Genomic DNA, 17,203 nt, shown 5'->3' on the forward strand with positions numbered 1-17,203 from the left:
AGGAGAAACCCTGTTGCGATGTGTGTATGCGTCAACAAATGACTTCAACAGTTAAAAAGAAGTAGCAGCAGATTCTACATGTAGCTAAATCCTTCCCAGTAGCTTGGCCAGAGTCCTGCCCTCACTCGCTGTGAGCGCAGTGCACGGAGATAAGTGGTCTCACTGAAACAAGCACAAGTACTTAAATCAATAAAGATAAGTGCTGGAGTAAGGAGCAGAGTCTCATGCCTTTTGCCTGCACATCGCGTGAGAAACAAGAAAAGCGTGACGGGTCAACTACGGATATTAAAGCAAAGGCTTACCTGAAATTATCAGGCTGAATCCGTAGAGAACTAGATGTGCTAAAGGGTCCATGCTTTCCAAAATTTATCCATCCAGTTCTTACAGTCGCTCATGGAGTATCCTTTTCTCGGCGCAGACGTTTACCAGTTACTCTCCTCCTGCATGGCAGGCTGTTTACAAGTCACAAGCAAGAAATCTCAGCGCTGGAGCAGGCTGGAACAGTCTCATTGCTGTCTGAGTACAGGGAGTTTAAGTTCCTTTTTCCTGTTTCCTTTGTAGATTAGGATGGGAAAGGCAGGATCTTAAAGGCATTTTTGTATCAGCGGGATTGCAGGGCAGTGCAAATCCTGTCCATCCAGCAATACATCAAAACGGTTATCTGGAGCGGCTGGAGAAGCAGGGGACTGCTGTTGGTCACAGTCAGCAAAATAGGAACAATGATGGCATCCTCCAGTAGGCGGGAGAGTGCGAGTAAAAAGTCCTCCACCTAGCTGGAAAGCGTCATCCCCTTCTCAAAGTGCAGATCTGCTAATTTATCAGGGTGCTATCATCTTTTCCCTTATTTATTTTATCCACTTGTAAGCTGCTGACCGTAGCGCATCTCAGCACACAGTAATAAAAATATGAAGTAAAGAGTAACAAGACAACCAGCTGAATCCAGTATAGACCAAAGCCAGCCACAATCCAGCAAACTACTCCATTAGTTCATGTGCTTTACTGGAAACAACTTTTCTCTGCATTTGACAATTGGAAACAGACTGAAAACTTGTCGCAATAATAAATCACACACAGAGCTAGTATGACTTCAGTGGGATCAAAATGCGATATCACTCAGGGGGGCCTCAAAACTCAGAAGCTAAAACAAAACATGAGGAAAAAATACAAAGAATACCACAAAAAAATAATGAAATAAATGGAAAAGCAGCACTTGAGATATATAAACAGAATTGCAAATAAAGGGCAATCCTATTTACCACTTGACTAAATATAACCTATGACAATGTAGCATTTAAAAGTCCTGTGGTTCTGCCAAGATGCCAACACCCAGAATGACTTTTACGGAAGTATGGAAAAGCTAATGTTCAGCATCATTTTGGAAATGGGGTATGGGTTGATCCTACTTTGATTTAATTTCCTTAGGGAGACCTTTTAGCCTTTGGGTGGTGTAGATTTCACAGAAGTCCTTTACACTCAAGATCAATTGCCAATCTACAGGAGACTTCAATGCATTAACCCAGAGCTGCTCCTTACCTGCCGCTGCTGCCCCCCCCCCCCAACCCCCCAAATACAACAGAAAGTGAAACGCAGTAGGAAATTAAACTGAAAATACCCTATGGGTGCAAAAACACTTCAAAACACTACAAACATTCCAAACGCTACAAAAATTCCACTTTCAGGCTTAAAGGAGGCAGAATATAAGACATTTACCGGGTCTGGTTCCAGACCAAAATACACACATGTATTTTGTCCATCTTTGATTTTTGAGAACCTTTCTTTCTACTCTTAGACATGAAGAGGCAGTGATTACCCAAATGGCACGATAACCTTAGTAAGCCTGCTGGTATAGGCCCCTCCAACGTCAGAATACTTAGTGTATTACCAGATACTAAGTATTATCATAATTCCTATCTAGTGGATATCTCTGTTCCCATTGCTCATTTAACGTGCTTTTTACATGGCCTATCCTAACTTTTTTTTTCGGGTGTCTTTTGATTTGCTGAGGGGTGGGAGGTTAAACAACTTCAGTCAAAGCTGTGGTCCTACAGATTGTTGTTGTGAGCTTAGAGGGGTTTTTACACTTTTCACTTAAATCTCCCTCCCCGGCGCATAAACAGGTCACTGAGGAGAAATACATCATGCCTCCACTTGTAATGCACCTAAATGCAAAGCAATGCATACGGCCTGCTGCTGATACTGATTTTGCAGTATCCATAATTAGCCAGGTCAGGTACTCACTATGTTTTGAAGGATCAACTGATCATTTCATCTGCCATGACAAGGGGGCTATCTCCAGGATGAGGTCGGGCAGCCTAAATATGCCATACTCCACAAGTACAAGAAGGCTGCAAAGACTCGCTGAAGTCAGAAGAGAGGAAATACCTACTTACCCAAGTCAGGATTTGGTTGGGATACCAGCCTCAGCAGGCTCATGTATTTGTTTTGCATTTCATCATGTAATTTAATTTTTGAAGTAATAAAGAATAGCATCTATGATTCGGCAAACATTTAAATACTTGTTTATGTGTAATAAGTGCTTATGTGTAGATCTGTTTCTATTTGGAAGGTGTTTAAGTGCCACAGTTTCATTATTCCTCCCACTAATGTCAAAATTAAGCACACGATAAGCTTTTGCTTGACCATGGAATTAAAAGGATTTCATTATTCTAGATTACTCTTATTCATATTTAAGTGTCTGCCAGCCTTACCGTCCATATTTTCACCCTTATATTTCATGTTATCAGAATATGAATCTCCCTAAAAGTAGGTCATATTGATTTTCTGTTCTGTGAACTAAAAACTGCATGATCTGATCATCCCTCAAATTACTGAGGAACTCAGAGGCGCAGTAGAATTTTCTGTCCCCTCCACCAGGCAGCGACGATATCATAGCAGGATCCAATGCACAAGCCCATCTCTTGCTATCCAGTCCTCAACTTGTGTTGATGGGTCTAAATCTCAGCCTGCATTCACTATGAAAACACAGGAGAACTGGAAATAGCCATCTGGCAAAACCAGGTTGCCAGTGAAAGAAACTGGGCCACAAGCGAGGATGGCAAGAAGAGTAAAATATGATACTGAGTTACTCTAGCTTTTGTTGCATGTGGGACTAATAGATACTGTTGACTAATGGGCTGGCCAACGAGCATGCCTGTGGCACATCCTCAGGTGGGTAGGTAGGTGTATTTGGGCCCTGTAGAATGCACCCTTTGTCTTTTCTAAAGGTACTTGGAAAGACTCAGAAAGGCTGTCCAACCCCATGCGACTGGGGGAGGGAGTCCCCTGGGGAGGGACTCTTTATCAGGGAGTGGAGCGATAGGACAATAGGACGAGGAGCAATGGTTTTAAACTGAAAGAGGGTAGATTTAGATTAGGTATTAGAAAGAAATGCTTTACTGTGAGGGTGGTGAGACACTGGAACATGTTGCCCAGAGAAGTCGTGGATGCCCCATCCCTGGAGGTGTTCAAGGCCAGGCTGGATGGGGCTTTGAGCAACATGGCCTAGTGGGAGATGTCCCTGCCCATGGCAGGGGGGTTGGAACTAGATGATCTTCAAGGTCCCTTCCAACCTGAACCATTCTATGATTCTATGACTTCTGAAGTGTTCCCTTCGGGAACATCAGTCTTGTGGTTGGTTAACTGCTGATTAATACGTATCAGCATTCACATCTAACCTAACACCCATCACAATGGTGTGCATGAGTTTTTAGATTAGTTACAGAAGGGAAACAAATTGTCTTTCAAGCTGTAAATATAACCCTAGCATTAAACATGGCTTTTCATAACTCCGTTTGCTGAGGGCTAATTTTATGATATGTCAAGTGTCCTGAACTCCTGACACCAGGCTTTCCTCTTTAGATAAGCAGCATGCTTGTCTCAAGGACAATCCATTCATACACGCTGTAGTGCATGGAAATATGTGAGGAGGAAAAATAAACAACGCCACTCTGCACTTCTTTAATCAGGTAGATGTGTTAGCAGAAAGCACATATCCTCTTGCAGTGTCTGGCTGTATTATGCTTTTTGGAAACAAGCCATTACTTTGGCCTTGACATGATGTTAATATGTGTTAGTAGGAGGCAGCAGAGGAACTTTAGGAATTGTAAGTCACCGCAATCAGCTAATGTGAAGCAGAGGCTCATAAATGATGGAGTTTAGGCTTCTTTTCTTAAACAGTGCCTGCTCTCCCCTACAGAACAGCCTATGCCACTGAGGCAAACCACAGCCCCTAAGCCATTTATTTTGGATCACCTGTAAGTGAGAGGTAGCAGCCAGGTGGCCAGTCATAGGACATGTGCTGTTGCTGGTCTAAGCGTTCAGGATGCAATGCAATTGGCAGTGTAGGAACCGGAGGGAGATAAAGGTTTTGGCGATACATACTTAAAGATAAGTCATGCCAACATGGAAGGAACAGTGTGGAGGAGTGGTGATACTGTAATACGCAGTTGTGAGAAACTTTAAGGTGGGGTAGAAAAGGTAGCAGAGTCTGGTTTGTGTTGTAGCTCATTCTCATGACTTAGCCCATGCTGAGGAGGTGCAGTTACCTCTTGCTTTTTCTACTCTCTCTCCTGCATATGCATACTCAAAAGGAAACTTCAGGTTGCAAACATAGCTACGATCAGGTTTTTCACTCAGCGTTTTAGTATTCTTCTCAAAAATGAGCTTCTCTTGGATTTTCAGGAGACCGTAGTCTGGAAAACGGCTGAGTATTGAGCAGTCTACAGAACAGCCTCAGTCAAATGCAGCAGTTGCTTTCCTGTCTTCCTTGCAAGTGAAATGAAAGGCAATTTACTACCATGGGATTAAACACAGGATTTTGTGGGAATCTCAGGTTTCCCTCAAGGGGAAAGTTGAGCTGACGAAACAACACAGGAGTGCTTTAGGGCTTCTGTATCAGTAAAGTCATTGTGAAGGACATCTGGCTGTTTGACTAAGGTCTATACTCCGGAAACTTTATCTTTGTAAGTCACCTGCATTTTGCTGAAATAGGTTTTATGTAGACTCTAGAATGGCCTGTTGTCAGCAGCAGGACAAAAAAATAATTTTTGTTTCCCAGTTCTTTGCTGACAAAAGGGACCAAAAGTATTTTAAAAAATGCTTGGAGAAAGAAAGTGTGAAAAGTGAAGTTAAGAGTCAGCAATCGTGATGGCCACTGATGATGTCAAATACGTATATGAAGTCACATGAGTGAGAAGTAAGTGAGGTAGTTACATCCCACTTAGTTTGTATGAAAAGGACAAAACTGCATCCTTGTTGTCATTGCTTTTTGAGCCAATTGTTTTTCTACTTTAGAGCATGTCTGCTTTTTTTTTAGAAGACCTGCTAAAATGGGTGATTTTGAACATGTGCTAAATTAGCCTCGAACCAAGTTTTTGCTTCTCCGCCAAGATTGGACCAGATTCTGGGAGCACAAATGTAAGTGATGTTAATACTTCTACTGCCCAAAAGCCAAAAGAAGTTCAGAGATGAACGAGATTCTCCAGCCTGAAAGAGGTGTCATCCAACGGGAAGTAAGCAGAGCTCATACAGAAGCTACAGAGCTCAAAATTTTTCTCCTCTGTCTCTTACTGCTTTTCTGCTTAATTTTTCTACAATACATTTTGAAAGATGAATGAGTCTGTGTATTTCTGTTTAATGGTAACAACTGTGTATCCAAGTGTCTTTAAGATATTGACACTGAATCACCCCAAATTATGCACAGCAATAAAATATGACTGCCTAAAGTAGCCCAGCATTAACGAGGCAAATTTCATTACCTGTGCAATTTGGAGAGTTAAAGACTAATTGCATGAGCCACTTAATGCATGTGAAGTTTGCAGATCTGACTGTTGCTTCCCAGGGCCAGGAAATGGGTCAGGTTAATTAGATCTCAGGGTTAGTGTTTTCATCCACTAAGGTTGCAAAAATTCATTCTGAAAGTCCTGTTTGCAGGACCCACTGTCTTCCACTGAATTAATCTCACACTGTTAATGTGATTTGAATTATAAGTTTTATTTGATGACTGCATCATTTAACTTTATTTAACTTTAACCAGCATTAAAAAAGTGCAACTTAGGGACAAATTTGCTGTCAACCTAGTTTTGCTTCCAAATTTATGTCACACTGGGTATTGGCCAAAATTTTGTTACAGGGGAGCCACTTGCGCACGGTTGGTGAGCTGCAGTGTGACAGTTCCTTCTCTTGAACATTCTGGCTTTAACTTCAGTCTTCTCTCTCTGTGAGAGAAAGATTTCTAAATGGCAACATATTGAACAATATAATTTTAGCATTTCTTGAAATATGGAAATGTGAAAGACAGGTTAAAAAAGTTAAAATGTAGGTTTGTGTATAGGTAAAGGATTTCAGTAACTTTCAACTCAGTAATCCTAAAAAATTATTAAATACCAGAAACCTGAACACAAGTTCAAGCCATAAACACCCTCTTTTCATTTGATTTGGAAGAAAAAGAAGGAACAGGAAGGATACTGAAAATTTGAAGGCTTTATTTGGAATTTTGTCTCTCATGCGTAACTGATAATTTCTGCTATAATCATTATTTTCTTTTTCTTTCTAATTCTCAGAGGTGCTGAGTCCCCTCTCTCCACTTGGAATATTGTTTATGAGCAGGCTCGTGTTGTGCTTTGGAGACAGAGGTCTTGCACCTTTGCTCATCCTTTGTGGTGCAGCAGAAATCTTGGGCCTGATCCAAAGGTACCAGCGCTCCGTGAGTCAAGCTCAGTCACTTTAAATGAATGTAGCTTTCAAGGAATTAGCTTTACAAGAGGAAACAAGAGCGGATCATTTTACACTTCTGGCACTTTTTTTTTTTTTTTAAATGTCGGAGGCTTCCTCCATTTCACACATTTGGCAAATTGTGCAGTTACTCCTCCTTCCTGAAAGCAGAACCTGCAAGTGTAGACCACGAGTCATGGGCAAGGAACATTTTTTCCTCTGCTCCAAACTTCTGCCAATCCCAACGAATGGCTGATCAAAGCTGGGGTTTGGATTCAGATCATCTCTGCAGTTATGAAATGCTTAAAGGCTTCCTTCCCTTTTTACGAAGGAAGAACAAGATGGCAACTCTTGTTTGGGAGTAATTCAGTTCCCCTTCCCAGGGATGAAACCGCATTTCACAGCTGTGCTGTGGCTGGAATTGTCACACACAACATATGTAGGGTTCAGTGGTCAGCTGGTATTCATCATTCTGCATGTGTTCAAGCGAACTTTGGTTTTATGATCTTTCAGAATCCAAGGGTGTTTTTTTTTCACTCAGGACAATTGCCACATCCACTTCACCCAGATGCCTTGTCACTACAAGGCACGTTTCCAAGGTGTTCACTCAAAGCAGATACTTTGCAGAACAGTTATAAAGTAAGTATTTTAATATCTTTCTCCTCACAGTAAGATATTCTTATGGCCAATGCCTCACCATAAGGTCCGCCTTATGCCTTGTATTCTTCTTTTACACTTGCAGCAAAAAAATAGCGGTGTGCTGAAAGACTTTACAAATGCTTCACTTCGGAAACGCATCCCTCTCATTGTGAAACAGCACTAAGAAGCATTAACATTAACTAATGTTGTCAGCCAGAAAAAACTAAAAAAGAATCTCAGTGTTCTGCCTGCCTGGAATTCCTCACAGGAGTGCTGCATGTCATCTTCTAAGCTCACCAGTGCAAGGAAAAAAACCAACTGGTTTGGAAAGAAAAATAAGTTTTTTTTCATCACAGTGAAAAGCAGTGAAGGCAAGATGAAGCAGGGAGACCAATAAGAAGATGAGCTCCTATGCTTATCCTCATGCACAAAACATAGCACAGAAATAACAGTCCCTTTGGTTGAAGATTTGGAAACCAAAATGCTTATTTCCATGCCATGTGCCAGTGAAGTGGGATTTGGAGTGACAGACACCGTAAAACCTGGTCTCCTAATGCCTCAGCGGGATCTTCCCAGAGGTGGACCAGGTTAGGGAACTTCTAAAGACTGGACATATGTAAATCCATGGGGCTTGTTGGGATGTACCCAACATGTGCAGAGGGAGGTGGCTGATGGCATTGCGAGGCCATTCTCGATTATCTTTTTTTCATGGTGACAGGGAGAGGCTTCCGAAGACTGAAAGAAAGCAAATGTCACTCCTATCTTTAGGAAGAGCAAGAAGAGCGAGCCAGGGAACTACAAGCTGGTCAGGCTTACCTTGGTCCTTGAGAAACTGATGCAGCAACTTATGCTGGAAACCATTTCCAGACACGTGAAAGATGAGAAGATGGTCATGAGTAGACAGCAGAGGTTTATGAAGGGATAATTAAGCTTAACCAGCCTCATAGCCTTCCACAATGAGGCAACTAACTCAGTGAGCCAGGAGAAAAGTGTGGATGTTGTTTACCTCAACATTAGCAAGGTGTTTGACACGGTTTCCCATAAAATGCTCATAAACTGACAACATATGGTTCAGGTAAGCAGACAGCGAGGTGGACTGAGAACTGACTTGGGGTTCACCATGTCCTCAGCAGGCTAAAGTCAGCTGGAGGCCAGTCAGTAGTGGTGTACCCCTGGGTGGATACTCATGCCAGGACTGTTTAACCTTTTCACTCATGACCTGGATGATGGGTCAGATCACACCCTCAACAATTCTGCAAATGGTACAAAGCTGGGAGGAGTGGCTGACATACCAGATTGGTGTCCCTCTGTTCAGAGGCACCTCAACAGGCTGGAGAAACAGGTAGACAGGAATCTCACGAAGTTCCACAATGGTACATGCACATTGCTGCCCCTGGGGAGGAACAACCCAGGCACCTATACACACTGGGGGCTGAGTAGCTGGAAAGCAACTTTGCTGAGAAGGACCTTGGGGTCCTTTATTGGTGGACACCAAGCTGACCAGGAGCCAACAATGCATGGCACAAAAGGCCAACAGTATGCTGGGGTGTGTTAGGAAGAGCATTGCCAGCAGGCTGTGGGAGGTGATCCTTACCTCTACTCAGCCCTGGTGAGACATATGAGCAGAAAAGGTTTTAAACTTCTCCACCCCATAGAAGCTGCCACTTAATTAATGTCCTGTCAGTATGTAGTCAGCATAAAATGTATAAAAGATTGCCTAGGTAGAAGGACCTGTGTCAATGAATTTGTGTCTTGATATACACACGGGAGCTTTGGTGAAAAAAGTGCTCTGTGTCTGGTACTTAAACTTGTATTAAAAAAAAAAAAGACTTTAGGAGCTAGATATGGATACAATTTGCTCAGCTCTCTACTGGGAATGAGTTATTGATCTCCTAGAGGGAGATTAAGCACCTGCTGTATAGCTGGCCATTCAGAATCCACACAGTTCTTTTCAGTCACGTGTACTATGACCATCATCCAGGACCATATGGATGAACCGCAAAGGAATGAAGGACGAGATTCTGAGACAGAAACAGGTAATCTGGAGATCCTTCAGTAGAACGAGAACAGTATGCTGGAGAGAGGGCTTTTGTGACAGGCATCTCCTAGGGAACACAACAAGAACCTGTGAACTTCACCATGCTGTTTTAGAGAATCACTACCAAGGAATAAAACCGTCCCCTGCCCTGAATGAAAGCGAATTTAAAGCAGTCTGTTTATTCAGTCTGCAGCTTTTTTCCATTGTTCATTAAAATATGTTATTGTAGCACAAGTGGAATTCAGGAGGCGATCTCTCCAGCTGATGGTTTGATTGGTGAGAGTATTAGACTTCAACTTTATCTCAACAAATAATGGGCTCTCTCTGGAATAGCTGAAACTTTGAGAGGAAGGAAGAGACATTAGTGGGAATTTCCCATAGATAACAGTCCTAGGTTTATAGAAATCCTGTTCCATTATCTCTAAACGTTATACAGACACAAATATACAGAGCAACAGCGTTTACTGTGCTGAATTTGGAAACACAGTGCTCTCTGCAAGAACCTTCAATATTCTTGTTTTACATACCTCTTTATATGGTATGTAAATGACATACCATAGATTTGGATAAATTTAGAGACAAAAATACAGAACTTCTGTTTTAATGGACTCAGTGCATTTTCTAACTCTTTCTGTACTCCACTTCTGTAAAGTGGACCATATAGTCTAATCCTCTTTTGGAAAAGTTCTCTAAGAGAGAGCAGAACGCCTATAAATCCAGACCTCACTGTTTTTTATTATTTTTTGTAAAAATAGTCAACTGTGCTTTTTTCTCTTTGATCAGGACTAGCTTATAACATACCAGGTGGAGGAAATTATCAACAGGTATTTTATAATTACATTACATGTAGAATGTGAGGGAAATATATACATGGAAATTTTGTTTTATGTAAATTTTTCTGAAATTTCTGTATCATAAAGCACATTGTTATTTATGCATCAATCCTAGTTTTGTTCTATGTTTAATTTCTTCCTATATATTTTTGTCAAAGAAGTGGTTGCTTGTGACACTGCAGCTTGAAACCTGAGGAAATAAAACACTGCAAAAACCATAAATAATTTTCCCTGTTATTTCCTTTATTGGTGAATACTACAAAAGTAAAATGCGCCACACAAGGTCAGTATTAGCTATGTTTCACTACTTTTTATCACAGTTCTCTCATTACATTAAAAAAATGTAAAATAAGGAATTTAACTGGGAAATGAAAATTTGCTGACAGATCCAAAGTACACTTGCTTTTATTATAAAATTTTACACCATGACGCAGTTCTGACTGACAAGATGCTTGCAATCCTTAGATGTTTTCATTACTTTTAAAAAATTGCTATTTAAATAGGGATGGTATGCTGATGTTACCATTTATCTTATTACATACTTCATTCAAGATAATGTGTAGGAGAGCCTGTCAGGCAGTCCTTATTCAGGGAAAACTCCTATTCTGTTTGGCAGGGATAGGACTACAAGACAATTAGAGATTCATTGTGTAAAGCAGACTGAAGCTTCACATTTGAGACGCGATCCAGCAATGTTTCTCAGTAAAATATTCTGATGATTTTACACTCATTGTGCAGCATTTCCTTTTTATTTCTACAAGTTTCTAATATTCAGAACTTTATTCCTAAAATTTTTAAATGTTGCAAAAGGAGGGATACTATTAAAACCCATGACTTCTAAAAACCTGGAAAAATACTTTTAAGAACATCTGTTGCTGTAGAGGTGAGCAAATGAGCTCAGTACTCCAGCTTTCCACGCTGCCTGTGCACATCTCTCATTGTCGGTCCACTGGGGCAGGAAGGAAGTGCCTCAGCTCAGTTCTTGATGTTCTGTAAAGCTTCTATGAGAGCTTTGTTGTATTCTGTGACCAGCTTTCTCACGTTCTTCATTATTGGTTGGTAGTCACTCTCCTGACTTTTAGTTGCTATAACTGATTAAAAGAATTAAGGAAACAAACTGCCAGTATAAATATTAGCATAATTTGAGACCATAAGGGAACCACAATACAGTAAGTTTCCTTCTGTCAAAACCGTCAAAGGATTGCAAATAATGGAAAAAAATCAAATTGGATCTAAAAGATTTACGCTAGCTGTCATCTCATGCCAAGCAGGGTAAAAAGAAGAGACTACACGCCTAAGTCAGTTTTGTTTTCATCTTTATAGGCAATAGGTTCCTCGTGGAAGACTCTGCTTGTTGTTACACTGCAAACAAACCCATTTCAAGGCAGTTAGCTATTGCAGCCATACAATTTGGCACTTTAGAACTCTGTCTACAAAAGTTCTAGTCCAAGAAGGTAGGACCTTTCTTTCCACTAGCTCAAGAAGGCATAAAACTCTGTAAAAGGGTCTGCACTTGGACAGGAAATGCATTATAGCAAGTTAGGAGGTCCTTTTAATATCCCAATCAACAACGCTTAAGTTTGTTTTAGAGTATTTTTCTGTTAGAAAAAATAGGATCCATGATTCTTGCCTTAATAAAATATTCCTGTAGAGCCTTCGTCATAGAGGAGATGGCTCCAGTTACATTATGTTGTCCAAGACCTTTTTCAGACTTTTCCTAAGAATTAGAGCAGATATGAGAAATAGGATATTTGGTATATGAAAAAGATAACAATACATGCAGATCCTATATTATTTTTTTCCCCTGATGGCTAGGCTATTACAGACTTGCCTGAAATATATTCTTGTGCCATTATCTGAGACATGTCCATTGTCCAACACACAACACTGGATGATAACTTTAAGGTTACTTTTACCAATTACATTTGTAATATAATCATGTGACAGTGATTCTATGCATCTATTTCAGTTATTTTGTTTCCTAAGTAATTTTAAAGAAGTGAATTTATTGAAGTGAATTTGAATCAGAAAAAAATAGAATAAAAAATAAAACTGCAACTATGCCCCACTCAGATCTCTACAATAACTACGGAGAATTGTACAAGATAAGAAGAACATCAATTCTAATTAAAAAAACTTCAGTGTTCTTTCCTAATTTCAAAAACTACTTTATGAAAATCGCTTGCAGCAAATAAGATTTTGCTGATGTTTTGGAAGGTCTTATATGATTAGTGGAATTCAACTCTGCTGTTCACCCACCCCAGCCATTTTGCATGTTCTTGTCATACCTTATTTATCTATCCCATGTATCTAATTTTTTTCCCCTCTAATATGCAATTCCTCTTTTATTTGATAAGAAATACATTAAATGCATACAATTTGTTGTTTACTTTTTCATCATTGATATTTATTGTGTTTTATAACTAAAATACCATGAAAAGTCACTATGTTGTAGAGATTTTCAAACAATGCTATACTTGCTGGCTAATTTCAGATAATCCTAGACATATGTGAAGATGATCTTCATATGAAATCTAATGGCAAAACTGACCCAACAGGAAAAACTCCAGACTGCAAGACAAATTTTAGGCATTAGGACCCCTTAAAATTGTTTCAGACAACACATGCAAGTTTCGCTCCATATAATATCTATTGGCTAATCAGACATTTGCAAAGCATCACCTTTCCCCTCCTCCCGTGTCTCCTGCTCCTCATTCCGTCCTGTCTTATTCTGCTGGAGGAAACAGACTTCTTCCTCAATTAATACAGTGTGTGAATTTTACTGTATTTCTTAAAGAAAAGGATACATTCCTTCATCATAAAGTTATTTTGCTCATGGTGCTGCCACTTCCTCTCCAAATTTGTAAGCTGAAAACACAAAAAGAGCCAAAATGAAAACAACAATTATTACAGACGTACTTCACACAAAGAATCTCCGAAAACTGTTGTATCGATACGTTGTGCTCTATCACCTTGTAAGATCAAAGTTATCTCACAAAAAAAACCTGCAAATATGACAAACCACAACAAAATGATTTTTAAAACTACTAGTGATTAACCTGAATATAATTTAACATTTTATATATCTACCTATAAAAGAGCACTGTATGCAACTGCAGTGGTAGATGGAAAAAATCAGATGAGAATTCAAGACTTGTCACATAGGGAAATGTGTAAGCAAGTCAGAAGTAAAAAGGTGAACACTGCAGGGAGATACCCATTCTCATTATACTTCATATCATTTAAACGATCTCTCCTTAAAATCAGTAAGATCTAAAATCACCAAAGATACAATATTTCCTGACACTGTCTTGGACTTCGAGCTATACAGAAGAAACTTCCTTACTTCCATAGTTAAGTTTCCTGTCTGATGCCAGAAGCTGTGATAAGAACAGAGCTGCAGCGAGAAGATTGTAGGAGTGTGGGTTAAGTGCTGGCACTTCTTCAATACTTTCAGCATCAACAGGAAACTAATGTGGACATTATATCGATGGCTGCTTCCTTACAATACAATTTTATAATATTTGTTTTTCTGATGCTACTGTTCAAGGTTCTGCATTTCAAGATAGGCAGATGTTATTTTTAAATGCAAAAACTGAAAATCGTTCTGAGACTAAACTTTCTGTGGAAACTAAGGTAATAAATTGGGAAAATACTGCAACATTTTACTTAAAAGCTTATACTTAAGCCAGAAGATATGAAAATACCTGCTATATTACTCAAAGTAAATCTTATGGTGAAGAGTAAGTTGTCTAGTGTACTGCTTCACAGCAAAAATGTCATTTTTTCCCAAGATATGATATTTCTCACCAATTATAACTTTTACTGCCCCCTTTGTAGATGTTGCTACATGCAATACAGCTGGTAAAGGAGCCTAGGTTTAAAACAGTCCGATATATACCAAAGGAAATATTCATTGTATTTTTATAGTAACTCCTTGAACACTACAACTCGTACGGTTTACTGCTTGCAAAATTGCACGAACCCTCAAGATACGTAAACGCTATTTGTACTTCACAATGCTTGATGCATGTCAACTAATCAGCCACTTTATGATATACCTTTATTCACCCTAAAGACATTTACACTCATGACATTAAAAGCAAAGAAACAAATCCTTTTTGCACAGATTGAAATAGAACTGCCACAGCTTAATGAACTGAAGAAATGCTGTACAACTACTACTTTATATAAAATTTTAGCATCATTACGCAAGTATCTTAACACCGGCTGGGTGACAATTTCTGATTTACATTATCTCTAGGAATAAGAATGTGATCTTGGCATAAAGATTATACAATATCTGAAGTCTTGTGCACTTTGGCGTGCAGCTGTGGGGATTTATATCATCACCCTAGAGTGAGACCACGATGATCTTACGCTATGAGTGTATCCATGTACCTCCTCAATTAGAGCTATGCCTTCTCATCTGCACCATAAAGTTCACTCCAGAAGAAAGTTACCTTAAATATGTACAAACACCACCTTCAGCTTTTAACTGAATAAGGAAAAAGTTACAGTTTTAAGCGGCAAAGATCTCAACAACCTGAAACAACAAAAATCACTGAAATGCAGAAAAAATAACAAATTTCCATTTTTCAGCTTATTTGGAGGTTTTCCATTTTCCTTCTGTGCATTCAAACCTATATGCCAGTAAAGTTCTGTTGCCAAAATGACAGCAATTTATGGGTGTTTACAATGGAAGAATCAAAGCTGTTCAAGAGTTTATAAACATCTTCCTTCCTGATTCACTTTTGAAATACAAATGTTAATATACTTGTATACCAAAGTCCCTTGGGTTTAAAGAAGTCTGAACAAATCCTAAAACTTCAGTGGTCTGCAAGGAGAAGAAGGATTGGAAAAAGGGAAATGGAATAATATAGACTGCAAGAAAAAACTTACTACTGTAACTTTAAAAGCAAAAGGGATCTTATCTAATTAGCAGTGACTTTTTTTTCCTGTAGTTTCTTCCTAAGTTGGTCCTCGAAACTCCTCAAGCAAAGAAATGGCAAAAGTGGGAGAGATCTGAGCAAGATAAATACAAACATTTAAACAAAGGATTCACACAAAGGATTAATTTTTAAGCTCAGAAAGATCTCTGTCTAGTAACTTTGAAATCCAAACCTTACAAGAAGTTTACTGGCATGATATTAACTTCTGTTTGAAAACAGAAAACACGGCTATGCATTTAGAACACACAATTTTGAAAACTCACTGAGAAGGAATAAACTGATTCCGTCGACACAATGCTTCATGTGTACAAGAAAATTAAAACTGCAATAGAAACAACTGAAGAGGTAATATGTCGCTTGAGCTGTACCTGAGAATGTGTCTCATTGTCTTGCAGCTCTCTCTTTAGTGTCTCATACTCTGTATTCAATTGTTCCATTACTTTCTTAAAAGCATGGCTTCGTTTTGTTAATTTTTCTTTGTCATCCTGGAGTCTCTAGTTGGAAAAAAAACAACAGAAACTGATTAATGGATGAGTTCATTTGCTGTGGGCTATAGACTAATTATTTTAATACAGCTTTCAGGATGCTACTTTTTCTTCCTTTCAGAACAAGATCACATGCATAAAGAACTCATAAGGCTTTTCTCCATCAACGCATTCTCTATCTTAAAGAATTTAATGGTTATGACCAAGTTGTAGGCTTAGACCATATTATATCAGCACACGTGGGAACACTGATGTTAAGAATTTGTAGGAAATTTATCACATGTTAAATTGATAGTGCTCTAGATGGAGTTTGTCTTAGAGCAAATACATGCAGGATGGATTTTTCTTTTTTGTTTGGGTTCTGTGGTTAGATGGCTGAATTCAAACTTACAGGTAGTCATAAGTTACAGCAGAAAACTTCAGATGAATCACTAAAATAAATGGGAGATTTTGGGGAAGGACGTTATTGAAAGGTATCCAGCTGATAGCCTGCTACATGTACCCAGTTAATAAATCACATATATAAGCAGAGAAGCACCACGTGTGCAAGCCTTTGTACTGGTGTGCGAGCCCAGTTTTCAGCTATCAGTCAGGATTCCCAGTCACAAGCCTGGATTCCCCTCCACTAGGTGATCAAAACCACACAAATTCTGTATAATCCAAGGGTTCATTGCTTTCATTACCTTTTTCTTCTCTTCTCCTGATGCTTTCAGAGCTGGCAAATTATTATAGACCTCCAACTCTGTTTTTGTTTGTTCGATTTTGTCTTTAAGAGAAGCCAGTTCATCAACCATCTTGCCCTCCAAGAGTTCCATCTTCTGTAGGTCCATCTGTAGTTTTTGACTCTCTAGATCAACAGATACACAATCTCTAATTAACAGTGCAGAATACTTAAGCAACACAAACAGCTCCTGCATATCTTTCTGATTTTGATATTCATGGGAATGTTAATGTGAATGAACGAAAAAAAATTGATCTTCACAATCATCCCGTAAATCAGACTCCTTTAGTACAATTACTGTATTATAGTCTGTAAGTGAAGAGTAATGAAAATGTGGTGATTTCCTATATTACAATGGGGTATTTCTGTTGTTAAAGTTGTTTATAGTATCAGTCAATTTCAAGTCTGAAAGCAGTGGTGATACCGTACAAAAAGTTGACTGCAAAACTGCAGACAATTTAAAAAATATATTTTTATAAGTTTTTTAGCATCATGTTGTTATTATTTATGTTGCTTGTATATGATAAGTCTTAGTTTTATGACAGTAAATAGCCAAATTTGCTTTAAATATTCACTCTGTACAGGAAAATACTTCTGTATCTCCACAGAACTGTCAAACCTTACAAAATGAGCATGTGCTACAATATACAGCATTCACTTCTGACAATCCATTAAAAAGAAACAACAGAGATACAGGTAATTAAAGGAATTAGAAGTATGAATGGATTCTTATATGAAGAGAGATGTAAAGACTGAAACTGTTCAGACATGAGATGCTTAAGAGAGGACACAATAAAGATAAAAAAATATACTTGATCCAGTTT

General features: G+C 38.9%; 2 protein-coding genes across 3 annotated transcripts in view; both read right to left on the reverse strand.

The window, feature by feature from the left end:
- Positions 1-721, reverse strand: part of TEK (TEK receptor tyrosine kinase) — a 41,500-nt gene extending 40,779 nt beyond the window's left edge. The window contains exon 1 of the mRNA XM_074569352.1: positions 303-721. Within this exon, the coding sequence (XP_074425453.1) occupies positions 303-354 (52 nt within the window). The 5' untranslated portion in view covers positions 355-721. The remainder of the gene's footprint in view (positions 1-302) is intronic.
- A 9,722-nt stretch (positions 722-10,443) lies between these two features.
- Positions 10,444-17,203, reverse strand: part of IFT74 (intraflagellar transport 74) — a 38,049-nt gene continuing 31,289 nt past the window's right edge. For both annotated transcript variants that reach the window (XM_074569204.1, XM_074569203.1), the window contains exons 17-20: positions 16,342-16,505; positions 15,542-15,667; positions 13,029-13,089; positions 10,444-11,312 (exon numbers count right to left, since the gene is read on the reverse strand). In XM_074569204.1, coding sequence (XP_074425305.1) covers positions 11,197-11,312; positions 13,029-13,089; positions 15,542-15,667; positions 16,342-16,505 — 467 coding nt within the window. In that variant the 3' untranslated portion in view covers positions 10,444-11,196. The remainder of the gene's footprint in view (positions 11,313-13,028; positions 13,090-15,541; positions 15,668-16,341; positions 16,506-17,203) is intronic.

The sequence above is a fragment of the Larus michahellis genome, chromosome Z, assembly GCF_964199755.1.
Source record: "Larus michahellis chromosome Z, bLarMic1.1, whole genome shotgun sequence".
In the NCBI taxonomy this organism is placed as follows: Eukaryota; Metazoa; Chordata; class Aves; order Charadriiformes; family Laridae; genus Larus; species Larus michahellis.